Source organism: Myiozetetes cayanensis, unplaced genomic scaffold, assembly GCF_022539395.1.
Source record: "Myiozetetes cayanensis isolate MyiCay16 unplaced genomic scaffold, myiCay2020 scf10, whole genome shotgun sequence".
Classification (NCBI taxonomy): domain Eukaryota; kingdom Metazoa; phylum Chordata; class Aves; order Passeriformes; family Tyrannidae; genus Myiozetetes; species Myiozetetes cayanensis.
Genome location: NW_026086605.1, coordinates 21,932,485 through 21,951,105, shown reverse-complemented (window position 1 = coordinate 21,951,105; position 18,621 = coordinate 21,932,485). Strand labels below are relative to the sequence as shown.

Below are 18,621 nucleotides of genomic sequence, written 5' to 3'. Positions count from 1 at the left end.
GAAAACAGTTTCCCCGTACTTATTGGCCTCTTTATCTCTTTTTAAAATTCTCTCATACTTTTAATTTCCATATACAATGCTCTCACTTGTGTTATTTCTTCCTTCCTTGCTTAGACAGTTAACAAAGCTTTCAGAAGGCAACGTCTTCCACCAGAGAAGAGAAGAACCTTGAATCCCCTCTGTGTGGACCGAGGACAGTAAAAAGGGGCCATCTTACCCTTAATTCTCAGAAGGTGATGAGTCCCTTAAAGATGCCAGAGAAAAGCATTGAAATTGCTGCTCCTCTGTTTGGAAATGTCTTTTTAAGAGGTTTAAGAACAGAGGATATCAGCTGGCAGCACAAGCTGTTGAACAGGGGATGAATGGAGAATACAGCCCTCCAGCTGGGTAATATGTAGGCCTCTGAAGGTTAACCTAAATCCTGAAATACTTCAGGCCTTGATAATTAAGAGATCCACAAACTAGAAACTGCAATAAATCATCATGAAGATCAAAGGAAACAGGAGAGAAGTGTTTAGTTTTTGCTAAGTTGGAAGTGGGTACTGGTGACTTTATTAGGCATATTTACAGTGGAGTAAAACAGGCACAGAAACCAAAGAGCTTGAAGATATTTGTGTGATGTATTTACATGCACGTTGACTTTTGAAAGGAAAATGATGAAGTTATAATAGGAGAAAACGGCATGATCAGAAGATGATTTCTTCAGCTTAAGGAAGAATAAAGATTAACTTACACGAAGAGAGGACCCTGAGGAAAGAGATTAGTGAAGAATGATGGTAAAGGATAAAATAAAGTAGACAGGGAAAGAAAGCAAAAAGCACAAATATTTTCAGGAAGAATTAAATATATAATAAGGATGTAAAGCATAGGTACAAGGAAGGTATTTAGGAGGAAAAGGTAATTTTTTAAAAAAAGCAGAAATTTCCAGACAGAGTGATTTTGAGATTTGTGTCTGACCGTGAAGACTTTAAAAGTAACTGAATAGCATTTTCTGTGAAAATTAACTTGACTGTTTTCAGACAAAATCACTTTCTATACTAATTTTTTCCAAAGGAAGAGAATAAAATAGAGCTTATATAGTGGAAGAGCTTCAATGTCAGTGTTGAGGAGGCTTCAACTTACGCGCAATATATCTCCATTTTACCATTATGTTGTATTTTGAAGGTACGACTGTGACCTTATACAATATGTGAATATTTACAACTTAAGACTGCAGAGGTAGTATGCCTCTTATTTCATTGTCAGGTAAACATCATGAAATGTTTTCATTTTCTATTTCTGTTCAGAATATATGTAATATTTTCAAATAATATAATATATACATATGTATAATATTTATTTTGCACTGACTTGTACCTGCCCACTTACTGAGACTTTCTTACACATCCTGTTTCTACAGACATGGCTGATATGACTGTACTGGTTTGTGGTCCTAAAGCCTCAATAATGTGCCCCAAATTCACAGGATACTCAAACATATCCAATTATATACTTGAATCTGATTTAACAAAGCTGTCATACAAATCTCACTAAAGCATGATTTGCCTATTGATGCTGCAACTGAAAAAAACTCACATGTGGCATTCATTCCAGCAAGTAAGTGGAATATGTGCATGTGAAGAAAGCACATCAGAAATCCCAGGATCAGACAAAATATGTGAAAAGCTATGCTAGACAAACCATGTCTTCTGGTTTCTGCCTCTGAATAGCTGGGACTGCCACAGCCCCAAGCTAAACAGGCCACTGAAACCATTGAAAACAGTGGACCTGTGCAGTGTACCTTGTTAACTTCAAGACCTAAATCTGGTTCAGGGTACCAAAACTCTGATTTTGTTCCCCAGCCAATACGTATATTGGAGGAGACCTCTACCTCTAACAAGAGAAATCATTTTACATGGCAGCTGCTTCCAAGCCCTTAGATACCTACTGTTCCATTCACTTTGTTTTCCTTCTTCGGTTGACAGACAGAATTGAACCCTAAGTATTATGTTTAAAGTAGGATTTTGCTTTCCTAATTCCCACACAGAAGAAGCAGCAAGTTATCCTTTTGTAAAAACAAAACCTCATAAAGCTTTGTTATCTGAAACGTATTAGAAACATCCAGTAAAAATATACTGACAACCATTCTATCACTTCAATGGAAACCAAGTCTGAGAGCTTCCCTGGGATAAAAATTGTGACTGTTATAATGGATTACTGAGATGACTGCAACGTACAATTAGGATGAAGCACTGTCTTTGCAGACATTGTTTAATAGTTTTAAAATGTCATAGGATGTGAAACTCACAAAAAACCCTCAACCCCACACTGACGCTCTCCAGAAAGAGACTGCATCAGAAATAATGTTCTACTTCTGATTATTACAGATAAGTGTTGGTCAGAAGATAAAGTGAAGAAAATAATGGTCTTCAAATATAGTGACTGATTTTACAAAAATACCTTGTATTTCAGAAAAGTACAATGGAAAACTAACTGTTGGTAAGGTGAAACATAAAAATTTCTTTTAGTGTATTTTCCCTTTCAAAGAAAAAAAACCAGATTCTGTCACGGAAGTGTTTTCTCCTGTCTATGACAGGATTATATTTCTTCAGAAAAGGTGTATATTTTCCTGAAGTTGTCTTAAATTGTAACTAATTTTTTTCTTTTCAAAAACTGTTTCAGATACACTTATCTCAATCCATGTTTAAGAGATGCATTTAGTACACAAAACTGCTGAAATTACTATGAGGTAGGACAACTGATTCTTTATGCTAAAATATTTCTGATTAAAAAATTCCAGGTGGCAATTCAATTGCAGCCACCAGCAACTTTTTATCACTTCTATGATAAACATCCTCTTATTTTTTGCCCTGGTCAATCAAGTCCTTTCCTTTACTTTGCTATTTTTACCAGTTATTTATTCTCAACCACAGAATCAATATCTAAAGCTTTTGAGAGTTGCTGGAAACTTTTCTGGGGTTTAATTGAAAGGCTAATTGAAGTTTCTCTGAGGTTTTTGTAGGATACTTAAGTGTGATTTTTTTTTTTTTTTCCTCCACAGCACAATGGGAAAACACAACTGTGGATGCTTATCAAGTTTTACACATCTCTGTCAGCAAACCTGACATGTGAGTCGTTGCCAAGCAAGGGGGCAATAAGAGATAAGATCATAATCATTGTGCACTTTACTGATATGCTGTAATCAAATGTGGCAGATTTAGGATGTTCAGGAGGAACTGTGCTAAAATCTCTAAGCAAGCACTAATGGGAAGGTTAATATGATGGTAGTTAGCAGACACCAGCAAAAGCAGTTTGTCACTAGAGCTGAATTTAAACCAGGCACATCCAAAGTCTTTAGCTCAAGGGGGCAATAAAAATATAGAATGGATAGACTTAATACACTACTTCCTTTCTTTTTATTGTCTAGCTACCAGAGGGCACCAATAATTCCTTATGCTTCATATTTTGGAGGCATCTGTGAAATTCATTCATTTGCTAGTATAAACTCAAAGTGTATTTTTATGCTTAAGAATACAGATTATAGAAATGAAAATTGACAGTGATAAAAAGTCTTGATTTCTACAAAGCAGCCACATGAATTTGGGAACCATAAAATGAAATGGGACAGCCCACAGTTTAATATCTAAAACAGTGATGGCATTGATGTACCTGCTGGTGTACGGTTCTAAAGCAATCTAAATTGTAGAACAAAAGCTGTCAGTCTTTCCCTGGTTTTTTTATATGCAACCATCCACACACACAAGTGGCACATTCTTAAAGTGATGCAGTTTGAATCGCGCGGCTTCTATTATTTATGCAAGAAGGGTGTTGAGCAGTCAAACTCTCTTCTCTTACACTGCAAACAAATCAATTAAGGTGGGTCTTATTCCAGTGAAAAAAAACATGCAAAAGGATTTATATGTGTTCAGTTCTGCAATTTAGATTTCAGTAAGATCACTTACTATCTGCAAAATTAGCACAAGCCTTGTCACATTAATTATAGTATTTAAAACCTGCCTATTTGAATTCAGCATGAGAGACCAATAGCTGAGGGCTCTCCAGATTAAGCTATCTGAATGTAGCCAATGGGTGGTACTAGTCAAATAAATACCTTGAGAAGATGAAATCAAAAGCTCTGAAAATCACTGTAAAATCAACAGTGTTTACTTCAAGAAAGTAGAGGATCAGACATTTTTAGAGCACAGATGGAAAACACCAACTCGAATATGTTTTGAAACACAAATTCCACACTACCCTTTTTAAAAGAAGCTCTTTGTAGAAGCATGGTTTACATTACTCAGTACCTAACAATTTTATATACAACCTTTCTAAAATTCATTTGCATAATGATAATCCACATATGGCAGGGTTTAAGTTATTTAAGCGGTGTTATATTTCACTATTTAGTCTTGCTTCACCACTGCTTTAGCAGTGAATCCTTCTGGAGTGTAATGCAGCTAATGAGGTAGCTTTTTAACTGAACAAACTGACAGGTCCCATATCTGCAGAGGCAGCTTGAAACCGTGCCCAACCTCTCGGCTTCCCAAGAGGCTTTTCAAAATTCAATAAATAACATCTGTAGGCGATGTTGGGTGCAGACCTAGCAGAGTGCGTCATAACACTGAGCTGGCAGAACAAAGAAACCATGACGACTGCCAAGTTTCCATGGCAACCGCTGCGAGGCTTGGAGAGTATAATAGCACATCAATCATTGTCCAAAAGAACTTCATTATCAGCAAGAAAAAAACCTTTAGGATCTGTTTAGTGTGCAATTGTGGGTTAACTCACCTCAAAGCCTTGCTCTCTAGCAAAAGTGGCAGCTTCCTGAAATAATAAAAAAAGAACAGTTAATTATAAAGTGCTAGATAATGAAGAAATAACACATTTTGAAACTCATTCAGCCAGTTTTCCTTTTACATGATTATCTCAATATAGCCATATACAGTTGTTCGATTCTGATAGTCGCACCAAAAGCTTCCCCCTCCTTCCCTCAAGCCCAACAACAGTACAGTGTCAACACATTTCACAAGTTCAAATAAAGAAGGTACAATATTTTTTTTTCCAAGTGAGGAAAGTTACTTCTGGAGATAGGACTTTGACTAGGAAACCACTACTTCAAATCCAGACAAACACCCTTCAGACATATTTTTAATTGAAATTGTATCGTATCTCCATTTATGTATGGCACACGTTATCAAGCCATTTAAAAAAATCATTTGTCATCTACAGTGCATTAAAAAACCAGGATCACAAAATGTGCTCAAACCCTTGTGGTAGAATCAGATGAACATTTTAAAATACTCTTGATGTCTTAATCACTGCTTTAGGCAATTTAACTATGTTCTTTTCCTGAAAGAACAGAGGAAACATCAGGGTATCAGAATGTCCTCATGTCTTATTTATATTAATTGGAGCAATTAAAATCTGTTTTGAAATAAAAGCAAGGGGATGGAAGACAAGAGCAATGTTTTTCCTTTACTCACTTTCTACCTTAACATTGGAAATATTGCAGAAACCCCTCAAAGTCTCTGTTTTAACTCGCATTCTTTCAGATTATCTTTGCCAACTGATATTAACAGAGAGATAATCTCGAGCCAAAACGGTGAGTTAATCCAACTAAACAAAAATAACTACCATACCAAATGAGCCCAGGGTCCCTACAAGAGGTTTTAGTGATGCAGAAAATACATACTTGTGGACCTATATTATCTGTCAATTTGGGGGCAATAGAAGAATTTGATGTGGGTACAATTGATTATAACAACAGTAAGTTGAGGTTAATAAAATGTGATAAGCTGAAAAGCACAACTCCTCAGGCTGCTTCACTGCAGAAACATAAGGCTGACCGGGTTAGCCTTAGCTGATGTTGACAGAAAAACTGAATCATGGTCCTGACAATTGGGTGCGGGCAAGGTTAGCCACTTTGACAATTTACTTACAATTGAATCCCTTCTTGTACATCACACAGGCAATGACATTTGCTAGCCTGGCTGTCAAGAAGGAGTGTAGGGTTCAAAGATATCATGCAGTGTTTTCCTAAACCAGCATGTGATTAACAAAGCCTATGCTCATATGAAAAAAGGAGCCTGCAAGCTTCCACTCTGAAGTGATGCACTTACAATGAACTGCAACACAATCAAGAAAGCCTCAAATGGGACTGTGACACAGGAAAAAAAAAAAAGAGAGAGAGAAATAAAGGAGTGATAAGGAGGAAGAGAATAAGAAAACTGCCTAAAAATTATGTCTTGTAGCCAAATAACTTCTTTAACCTCAGGTTTTTGGTCCTGTAATTGAAATAGGAAGTCACACTGATTTGTCCTAAAGGGATTTCTTTAAAATCCTAATGCAGCAGGACGTTAACATCTGTGTTAAAATATTGTCTGGCCAGGAAATGGGACACCAGTACAAGAAATAAAAACTATTCCAGTGAAGTGGTGCTTTCTTGTGCGTGAAACTTTGAGAGAATTCATCTTCATTTCTGTACTGGGGCACCCATGCATAGCACGTGGTTTGAAAGACCTGGCCCTTCCACAAGGAAGGATAAATGATTGCACATGTGTTAAAAAGTATCTCGTCTTCAGATTCTCCTGTTAGAGCGTCATCTTTTAGCCTGGTCTGCTGCCTGGCTACATGAATAATGGCAGCTAGCATACAATCATAGATTTTCCTGCAGTTGACCTTTAATCTCAGGGTGTCTGAACACGCCAAAGAACAACAGCAATCTTAATTTTCTTCTCTCCCATCAACTGAACCTCAGAACAACTCCTGAGCAGCTTATTTCAGTAAGGACTGTGCCTACAGCCCCCTAAAAATCAGCCTCTCTCAGAATGAGATCCCTTTAAGAATTAAAGCTCTTCCAGTACAAAAAGCTAATAAAGCTCAAAACACACATTTGGATTCTACAGTTTGGTGTTTGCAAAACGCTGAGAAATGTGAGGCAGGCTCTGAGTGCCAGGGACAGTTCAAAGTAAATTAACCAGATAAAAGCGATGAGGACCTTTTAGTATCTATTCACAATAACAGTGAGAACAGGAAACAAGCAGAACCCATCTGTGCAGCCCTAGGGCACCTCATACTGAGCTTCACGTCTCTAATAAAGTAGTCAGGTTAAAATCTAAGTGGCTGTAACATGTGGAGACTGCTCGGGTTACAGCGGCCAGCCGGGGCGTTCCCTGATGCAGGTGATAATCAGTATGATAATCACTATATTTACAGGCTTTCCATTTTACATCTGACATTGAAAATCACGAAGAAGGAGGGATTAAGGAAATAAACAACCTACACAGAAGCTTTACTGCTCCCCAGAGAATGCAGCATTTTCATTCATGTGTGACATGCGACAACAGCAAAGCAAAACAGCAACAGAACAGAATTTTCTTAGGAGGCTTCATTTCTCATCAGGAGTTCTTTCAGTTTTGATAAACTTTAAACATTATTCATTCATTACTCCAACTCAGCACTTTCAGAGATATTTTCTGTTATTGTCTACAACTGAACATCTCATTTCATAAAACCCTCTCCCTATCTTTTCACTCTTTCATACAATATATATTAAAAACTCACTCCTTTTTCTATATAATCTTTTTACTAACCATGACAGCAAATTTATTGTTGTACCACCTAAAGTAGAAATGGGATTTGGCTTTAGTTGTGAAATGTCATTTGACTCATGTCATTTGTGGGGGGGAAATATCCTAAGTGCAGTCATTCTGAAAGAGCCTGTGTGCAATGTTACTTAATGGCAGTAACACAATGTCACCAAAGTTAACACACACCCTCTCTTTGCATAATAGTGAGCAGTTTACACAGGAAAGCGAGACAAATTAAAGAGATAACAATAAAAAAGACAACTTCCGTTAGGTCTGGCCTTGCTGTTATGTTGAATTTGCTTTCTAGCTGAAAACTATTTCCATTCTTGCACGTATTTTACTGCTGTTGAAGTCCCAGCTGAAAACTATTTCTGTTCTTGCATGTATTTTATTGCGGTCGGAGTCCCAGCATTTAGTAAAAGGAGCTGTTTATAATCTACACACAGGCTAATTTTAACAGGACTTGTTAAAATTCTGAGCCCTTTTATCACCAGCAATACAAACTATTTGCTTATAAATAAACAGAAACATACCCTCCAAACACAGAATCCATCAGCATCTGCATTCCTAGGAGTATTTGTTAGCCCCCTGCGTTAAGAGACTTTTATGGTTATAGAGTTAAGATGGCTCAACTTCAATAATCTCATGTTTGGTTTGCCATAAGACACAGAAGGCATGCCATATATTAAATATTCTTGACACATCCAAAATTTTTTTTGTTGGTACCAAGGTTTTATGATTACTTGATCAAATTAAAGCCAAAATGGTAACAAATGCATGTTGGGTTAAAATTAATTCATGTAGGCCAACATAAAACTCATGCAGTTGCATTGCAGAGCATTTAAAACCATGTATTGCCAAAATTAGCTGACAAAGGATGTTTCAAAAGCACCACCAACATTATTATCTACAATATGCATTTTAACCTTTATATGGGAGAAAAGGAGCACTGTAAACTAAATTTGCATTTCATTGCCAAAATCAACATTATCTCATAAAGAAATGATAAAACAGCAGGACAGCAATGATACCCTTGTACACTGAATGCATTTCCCATAATTACAAATGAAAGCAAATGCAGGGGACACTGAAGCTAATCCCTCCCTTGTCATCCTTCTTGGTAGAGAACACAACTCAGAGAATAACCTCAATTCACATATTACAGTACTATCCCCTGGATTTGATTTACTATTTTTAATTTAATTGGGAGATTACTGAGAGGTTTTGAGGGTGTTCCCACTGCATTAACTGTAAACTTCCTGACTTACCCAAAATATACCCTATTCAGGAATATCATCCTCTTTTTCTGCATAATAAATCTGTGACTCAGTGGGTTCAGACCAGCCCATGAATCAATGTAATCTCAAGCCAGCACACACACGTGGAGTTATGTGTAACTACAGAGGAAGATCCTTGCAGTTCATTGCAGAGCAGAGTGCATAAAAGCAAAAAGAAATAGAAAAGCAAACTTGAGTGGACTCACTCAATGAGAAATAGTAAATGACTATGAGGACCATAGACTTCATGTCTGCATTTGATGGGACCATTCCTACTGGTATCAACCATGTCTGATTAGAATTTGAATAGTACTTCCAACACTGTATCTTACAAATCTTTCTAAACTGGGAAAAACTTCCATAAATAAATCTTAAACATTTCCTTCCTTTCCTACATTTCAGAAGCATGGATTGTTAGTTTTCTTCCATTTACATTGTTTCCTTGAACACACTTAAGGTTATGATAATCTCCCTCAGATAATTCCCTTTTTCTTCAGTATAATCATTTACTACTATCCATTCCACTCATGAGTTCAGCTCCAATCCTGGTATAACTTTGCGTTTTTACATCCTTGCTTTTCTACAGATTGCGTTGTTTGTGGCAACAAAGTTAGTTTCAAAAATCTCTAACACTAAACCCTTGTTATCCAAATGGGTGACAACTGAAATAAACATATGGGAATATAGAGGTAGGTGCTGAAGATTTATATTTCTGAAACATTTTTTTTCCATTATTTTCTAAAGGACAGTAAATTTGTACAAAAACCAAAACCAAACACCCCACCCCCAATAATGTATTATTTGTCTCATTGCAATATAGAGACATGAAAGTCTTTTCCTTTATTATAATTAACACTCATAGTTTACCTTTCCTTAAGCAGGCACATTTGTCCTTTGTATCTCTTCATCCCTTCTATCATCTTTCCCTGTCTTTAACAAGGAGTTTTCTCATAAAATTCTGTGCTTTCAGTGCTATACCCTTGTTTTATATACTTCACAGGTATCAGAAATCTCAGGTTTCAACAGTATCTGTTGTGCCCAGTAATTCTGAATATGGGTCAAAAAAAGACATCTTTTGTTAAAATCTCCCTCTTTTTTTTGTTGGAAGATAAGTCACGAAGAATGAAATTTCAAGATCACCATGTGCCCTTCTTTTGGTACTTCCTACATAAAACATTGGTCACAGTGCAGGAGCTAAGCTAGTCTTTAAGGGGACTAATGAGTTGTGCCAGTCCATGCTTTTCACTCTTCCAGCTTCAAGCGAGTTTATGCTAAATATGACCCTGGAAACAGAGCTTAAGGCACAGAAAGGACGATGGATTTTTAATTGCTGTCTTTGAATTATAACAAAGATGTCATAAATACACCCACTAACTTCATGACACAGTTGGTGGGGTGCTCTTTTATCAAATCCAGGTATTTAAGGAAGCCTGTAAATGTGCAACAATATGATCTGTCTTTATTGCACCCTTTCCCGTATACCCTACACAAAGCCAAACTAAGTTATACCTGATTTTATTACCTTTCTCAAATTTAAGAAAATAATACATGCATAGATACACACATACATAGGTATCATAGCAAATCCACGGTTCTTAACGTGATGAATTAGCAGCATACAAGAACTACAAGTACTTTCATACAATGCAAACAGGGGTAATGTCAAAGCTGGGGTAATGATGATCCTGACCTACCTCGGGAATCAGAGGCAGATTCTGCTGAAGACCCTCTGATGATCAGTTGAGAACATGACCTCAACAAATGGCCACTATTATTTAAAATGAATGGATGGAAAGTCTACAGGACACAGTTCCAGCTGGATCACTAACCTTTAGTGCCAACAGTACATTTATTGTGGTTAGTGGTAAGACACATATGTTCCTCTTCATTCAGCGCTAAATAGTTATCAACAGTTACTCAAAACCCTATCCAGCCTTTTATGTCATTGCAGTCTGATTTAGACAGGCATTGCCTTAAGGTCAACTATTACACTGGACTGTGTAAAGGCAATACAAACTCGTATGTCTTTATTAAAAAATGGCCATTTATAAAAGCATTAAGGGCAGTTGCTTTAATACGGGTTATAAAAAGTTTGAAAAACAGAAGACAAAAGAACCACACAGCATATTTTCTGAAACAAAGGGTGAAATTCTGCTACAACTGAGCAGGTTTGTGCTATACTTGGGGATGTGGTACATGGATGTAATACTTCAATCTAATTGTTGTTTGATAAGCACAGAGGACTAATCCTTGATTCAGTCAGTACTGTACATCTGTTCACATTTCAGAGAAGATCAATAAAAGTGGTCACAGAATGGGCAGACTCCACATACAGCTTGAGAATCAACACTGACAATCAGCATCTACACCTCACTGGTTGTTACTGAAAAAACCACAGCTGGCATCAACTGGATGGGCAGATTACCATAAAGGAACACTAAGGTGGTTTTTACCTCTCTATCTTTTTCCCATAAGCAGTGCCAGACCCCAAAACTGCTTTTCTTCATAAAGGGTAGATAGCAAGAATTCGTATCATATCCTAAAATATTATTTCAGCTTGCTCCAGCAATCCTAAAGACATTCATAAATATATGTACACTGCCTTCACCCAGTAGGTGAAAATATAAAATAATAATAATAATCAGTTCAAGTGAATAATCAGAACAAATATAAATACCATATGGGGTTAAAACTGTAATGTTCAGAGGGATTCTGGCAGAGTACCAGAGGGTTTTGTCTGAAAAAGCCTAGTGTGAAAAGAATTGAAAAAGAAATGTATTTCCTGTCCTGCTTGGGTTCACCCCAGAGTGTCTGTATCACATACAATTCATTAATATTCAAGCTATTTATTCTCCTATTCAGATTATTGCCAGAACTATAGTTCCTGCTAGAATCTTCTATAGTAAGAATCACCCTGAGTCAGAGCTTAATGCCATTACAGGGTCTGCAACAGCTGCAGGAGGGATATGCCTCTGAGCCATTTTGAAATTTTATGATGGATAAAGTGCTATTACTTGTATCTACCTTACATCTTACCTAAAGAACTGAACTACCTGTAACTCTGTATGTGTGTCTCTCCTCACATATTGTAAGCATCAAACGAGTGAACAATACTTACACCATTTCTCCATACAAATATGTCTGTCCCTACCTTAAAAATTAATGCATCATGCTCAGAAGAGAGGGAGAAGGAAAAAAAAAATCCACTAATTCCTTAAACATCACTGAATTGGGAGAACATAATAAAAATGAAAACAAATATCTTAAAACTAACAGCTAGAAGAGTTTTATATGCATATAAAAATAAAAGACGTGGTGGTCTTTTAAAGTCTTTATTACTGTTCACTGGATGCTCCCAGTGCTAACTTTCTGGCTGGAGGGTGACAAATAGAAATAAAAGATTGCATCATTTTCAACAAGGCCTTCTATGATTGCAACCACTCAAACTAGCCCAAAATCAGACAAGATATTCTCATCTAGCAATTTCAGATGAAGAGAATAATCAGATACTGTGCTAAAAGTGCTGGGATCCAGCAGGACTTGTCTCTAGTCCAGCTAAAGGGGTAACACATTTTTAACAGTGAAACTGAGTTGTTTTATATACTTTGTTTAGTGTGATGTCATGCACAGCCATTTAGAATTATAACTAAGGCTCTGGCATTAGGAACCCTGTAAAAAGCAATCATCACGTAACACTCTTCTTGTGCTGGGCTGGCTCTGCTTGTTAACTCTAGGAAGAAAATAAAGTTGCTCACTGCAACTTCTAGCGATAACACTAACTTTTAACTGATCTTCAAAATACATATTTTACCCTTTCAATGAATTTTGAAGCCAGTTGACTTTAAGATTCTTACTGGAGTTTCTAATGATGTTTAATGTTAATTCAATGATGCATTTATCTGTGTTCAGGATACGAATACTCAAGAAAATTTTTTTTCCCTGAAATATTCTGTAGCTACTTTTTTGAAAGAAAAACCTAGTTGTCAGTCTGTACTAGCAGTGCTCTCTCACAACATGGTCATTGCAGGGAAAAACAAAATTTAAATCTGACCACAGTTACATCACTGTGGTCCTGACTGTAGAATATGAGCTCTGATTCCAGATGTGACTAAGGCACCATTTATCATCTTGGACAAGTTGCTATTTTCTTCCACCAATTTTTTAAAAAATCTATTAAAGTTAGAATTTAACTGCTTCTGATCTTTAAGTGCTAAAGGATGAGTGTTTTTTTGGTATGTTTGTTCTTTTTCTATGAGAAGCCATCCTGCACCTGAGACCAGTTAAAACAGAGTAGAGATTGAAAGAATAGTCAAATAATGGAATTAGAGGTATATGATTCCAACATATTTTAGTGTATTGAGCCCCTGGTGGTCTAGGGGAAAGGCGCCGCGCTGTCACCGCGGAGACCCGGGTTCGATTCCCGGTCAGGGCCACTCCCGGGCAGGTGGGGCTCGTTAGCCCTTAAAGGCAACCCACCTACGTCCTAAGGACCTCGCTGCCACCGTCCAAGCTCGCTTGGCCCCGGCAGATGAACCTTAGGATTAAAGGGTGGGCTCAGTTCCGCGCACACTGTGTCTCACCTAAAAAATCCAATGCGCAGGCTGGAAGGTGGAAAGACCTTCCCCGGATCTTCGCTCGCGAAGACTGGCCATTACATTACATTACATTACATTATTTTAGTGTATTACAAAAGCCACAGAGTGGCTCTGAACATCATCTAGTCCAACCCCACTCCTCAAGCTGGGTCAGCTAAAGTAGGTTGCCCAGGACCATTGGATTTTGAATATCTCCAAGGATCTCCACACCCTTCCTGGAAAATCTGTTCCAGCATTCAACCACCATCACAGTACAGTTTTTTCCTTATGCTTAAGTGGAATTTCCTGTAGTTGAATTTGTGCCTGTTGCCTCCTGTCCCGTCCCTGGACACCTTTGTGAAGAGCCTGACTCCATCTTATTTACTGCCTCTCATTAGCATGCATTGATAAGATCTCCCTGAACCTCCTCTTCTTGAGGGTCTCAGTCTTCTCTACTCAAACAACAGACATTCCAAACCCTCAATCATCTTTGTGGGCCTTTGGTGGTATTGCTCCAGCAAGTCCATGTCCTTTTTTTCTCATGCTGGGGGCCCAGAACTGGACCCAACACTGCAGATGCATCTCACCAGGGGAAGGACCACTGCCCTCCACCTGCTGGTAGTGCTCTTCCTAATGCAGCCCAGGATGCTGTGGTCTTTCTACTTCACTGTGAAGGCACATTGCTGGCTCTCATTCATATTTTTTCCCACTGGGATTCAGAGGTCCCCTTTTGCCAAGCTGCCCTCCACCCAACTGGTTCCCAGCCTGTCCTGGGACCAAGATTCCTCCCCAGGTAAGAGGGGGACTGAACTTCAGGAGGTTCCCATCAGCACATTTCTCCACATTGTCTAAGTCTTTGGAAATTTGATATTATCCTTTGTGTTGAGATAGTAGCTACTGACTGCAAGCACAGGATAAAATCCATGCTGGGGCTGGGTAGAAAGGGAGACTTTATCAAAGACTTGGTGACGTACTCAGAAAAGTTAGGATGGAAAAGAAATAGCTAAAGAAACAAAGCAGTTAACCACAGCCATAGAGCAGGTGAGGACAATCATGAACCAAGCTGCACTGACAAATAAGCAGTCTCTCAGACTTGGAAAAATCCTCCATCCAGCTTCTGCAGGCCAAAGGACTGCTAGCATCAGTAAAGAACACCAAAGATGAAGGAAACATGGAAGTCCATTAATGGGTTCACGTGGGTTAGAATGTGCTTGGCAGCAGACATTCAAATTATCCATAACCAATTGCTTCATGCATTCAAATCACTCTCATTTCATTATAATTGCTTTTTCCTTTAAAATCTGGCTTAGATAAAAAGATCATGACTGTTCTATTGGTTGGGTTTGTTACTATGCTTTCAAACTTGAAAGTAATTTTTTTAAAAAAGTGGGATATAGAATTTCTATGACAGAAATGAAACTATAAGCATTCTCAGCACTCCTTTTTACTTTTAAAACACCATGCTCGTAAGAAGAAAAAAAGTTAGATGGAAAATAAAAAAGTATGAATATGCATTAATTCCTATAGAAAAAAACCCCTCAAATTAGATCATGTAATTATGGTAAATTACATTCCTGCATCAAAGATCAGTAATCTTTCACCTAATACATAACAGCATAATTATGACAACAACTTATTTGTTGAAAGTGCACAGTTTAGCAATGCATTATTACATGGATAACTACACAAAACCCCTTCTTTCAATGTGATCATCTGCTCTAAGATGCACTGGATATTTAGCAATAATACTGATAAGATGAATTCATAGTGGTTTTGCCTGTCAGGTATTTGCCTTCCCTGTTAAATCAACTTTAAGTACACACACATGTGTACTTAACATGACTTTCCCAAATGCATATACAGATCATGACAAAACAAATATGATCTCCCTCTCTGAAACCTCCTGTATTTCAGTTTTCTGTATGCCCCCCTTCTCCAAACCCTTCTAGGTTAAATCAGTGGTTTTTTCAAGCATTTCTATTAATAGATCCCTAACTAAGGAAAACAAAAAGGTACCTAAAATGGAATCACAGCCACCAAAATACCACTTATCACCACTTTCACGTTTTCTGAGCACCTGAAGGTTATAAAGACCTACAGCTCTACTTTGAGACATATCGGTTACATCACCATTCATGTCAAATAGTACTGATGGATCTTTTTGTTACTATGAATTTACTTTGTTACTATGAAGTTATTTTGCTTTGTTAATATAATTGCAATAACTTATCTATTCTCTCTTAAAAATATCATATTCACTAGTTACAAAATATTAAAGTATAAATAGATTTTTCTTTCAGTATAATGACTTAGGTTGCTGCACAATTTGCTATGTACTATTTTAGTTCAGTTCATAACTCACAGAGATAATTTTTAAAGCCAAGCTGAAAAGTAAAATTTGGACTCAATCCATGCAGAGAGAAAAGAAAGATTTGGTCAACATTTGAATGAAAGAAAATTCTGCGTTTCAAGTGTGCTCTTTTTACAAGAGCTGTTCTCTAAATCTCTGCTAAGCAAGGACACTCTCCCAGTAGTACCAGTGGTATATTCCAAAGGATTATAAAAATCTATCACAGTTTTCAAGCAATAATGTTTAAAAAATTTGGTACACAAGCATACAAAAAAATTACCATCTCTGATTCCACTATATGCACATGCTCCACACACTCCCAGACTCAAAGAACATTTTATTAATCCTCAGCTATACTTCAGAACAGTTACCGTTTAACCTCTAGTTCTGTGTCTTTAAAACGCGACATTTATTTTAGGATTTGTCTCACAACTATTTTTTAATTACTGAGATAACAGATTGACATTATGTTTTAATATACATTTACATATTTGTTAACCATTAGTATATGTTTAGAGTATATTAGCATACTGCAAATGAACCTGAAATTGCACCTGATATATTTCTTATTTTAATACATGACAAATGTACAGACTACATATTATTCTGAAGCTGAAATTAGTAGTCATAGTAATAGTAATTCAGTTTTGGACAGGTTATTTTTAGCTAAGTACTTGCTCAAGCCCTTCACTGCAGAATTCTCACACCTCCTAAGTGTTCAGAAGTATAAATAATCTTTTTTTTCCTCTGCCTGTAGTATTACATTTGTGTTTAAATATAACAGAAGTTATTTCAATCTATTTAGTTTGCCTCACACTTTCCAACACAAAGAATTCCTGTGATTTCTTCCAAGATGCTGTATCTCTTCCATTTTATGCAAAATTTGAAAAGAGCTGTGGGGTCAAAGCAGTGCTGTTCTTTTGTTCAGACTGCATTCCAATTTGGGCTCTTGAAAATTTACTTCCTTCTCTTATATTAGTAATAATTTTTTTGGCCAAATACCAGATAACAAATGAATGGGAACATTCTAAACCAGTAGTGCTATGCTTTCAGAGCAAAAGTAGTGGCAATAACAGCACACCAGATGCTGCATTGGAAGCTTTATTTTAAAAAACAGCTATTTAGGGATTTAGGGAAATGAAGAAAGAATAGCCTGCGACCTCTGAAAAGTAGCACGAATTTGTCGAATCGCCTTGTTTTGAAGTTTGTTTCTTTTTTTACTAAAAGAGCTACGAGGAATGTGGTGCTCATATAATCTAGTAAAATCTAATTATGTTATAAACACGCCAGAACAGATATTCGGCACTAGCAGACATGCATAAATCTTCCTAATTCCTTACCTCTTGTCAGATTTTTATATCATGCATGTTCCTCTTTCACTCAGGTTAATCAACTCTTCTGAATTATGCTTCAAAAAGTCACATATGACATCTACCATGCCATGTTTTGAAAATCACTATGTTCTAAAAGGCATTTTGATCTTAGGTTTAGACCATGAAAATGAACAGTTTATTTGGAGCCTGGCTGGCTTACATGGTGAGTGGTGAACAGTTTGCAGAGGATACTGTGCTAAAAGTGTCACTTTTAAAAATAATATTGAAGTAGTTCTTTACAAACATGGCACTTGTCCAAAGCACATATGGAACATAAATATAACCATAAAATTTTATGCACCAGATTTGACCAAGGCCTTGAGTGTTAATTTATATTTTCTCCATTTTGCTGGAAGACTAGCTGCATTTGATAAAGCTACTTCATAAGGACTCTGTTCTACTAACATTTACACATCACACATCTGGACTTGGAAAAGGATTCTGAGTAAAAGAGCCAGCTAATGCAGATCTTGTTTACGTTATGTGCAATTACTCTTGTGTCATGAATCTCCCTGGGATATCAGAATGTGCTGAAGACACCCAAACAATATGTACTTCAAACAAAAGTGCAAAAGCCTGAGTGTTTCTGTCCCTATCACTGAGCTTGGTACACGTGATCGTGTATAAAAATTAATGGTATTTGTATTTGTAATAATATTGCATTTCATTTTTATTAATTATTTGTAAGTAATTAGAGCTGCCCTCAGCATCTGAAGATCTCTGTTTGGATTGTTTTTCTCTCACAACTCGCTCACTGCAGCCAAGGGAACTAAGTGATGGCAGTTGCAACACTCAATTCAGTTACATAAACACATCTTCCTTGCCAGATTCCCCTGCGGTGTTCCCATTTCATGAAGTCAGTCTCTAGCACTTAGTAATGTACTGTACCAGCAAGTTTCTTTTCATGTCACAAAAAATTAGGTCCTCTGCTTCTGGCAGCAGAGCAGCATGTGTATGAGCATCACACACATGGAATCCACCCCACACCGGGTGGCTGCACCAGCAAGAGAACAGAGAAGAAATACAATACTCGAGCAGCTACAGAACAAGAATTGGATGTCAGATTTTAGCAGGAGAAGGACAGCCTTCATGCAGAAATTGAGGCAGATTTATTCCTAAGGCTGTTGCAGTGCCAACAAATGTGAATGCACATTACACCTTTAACCATACACAAGATGCATGTGTTTCCTTCTGTACTGAGTGTATTTGTCAGTAATGATAAATAACACTCTGGCCAGACTATCCCTGTAGGTGTAAATGGAGTTACACTTTTTAACATCACAGCTGGAACAAACACACCTTTGACTATGAAAGCAGTATGTGGTAAAAGAGGTGAGACATAGACAGAGTGACTTTTTCACACAGCCCATCAACTGCAGGAACAAGGGGCTTTCTGGACAAAGTTTCCCACCACACCTGCCCATCAGTATGAGGTTGGGTGGTCACATTCCACTGACTTGCTGGAGCTTACCCTCCCCA

General features: G+C 37.3%; 1 protein-coding gene across 2 annotated transcripts in view; it reads right to left on the bottom strand.

The window, feature by feature from the left end:
- Nucleotides 1–18,621, bottom strand: part of ADK (adenosine kinase) — a 277,135-nt gene that overhangs the window by 43,273 nt on the left and 215,241 nt on the right. For both annotated transcript variants that reach the window (XM_050336557.1, XM_050336566.1), the window contains exon 8: nucleotides 4,768–4,803. In XM_050336557.1, the coding sequence (XP_050192514.1) occupies nucleotides 4,768–4,803 (36 nt within the window). The remainder of the gene's footprint in view (nucleotides 1–4,767; nucleotides 4,804–18,621) is intronic.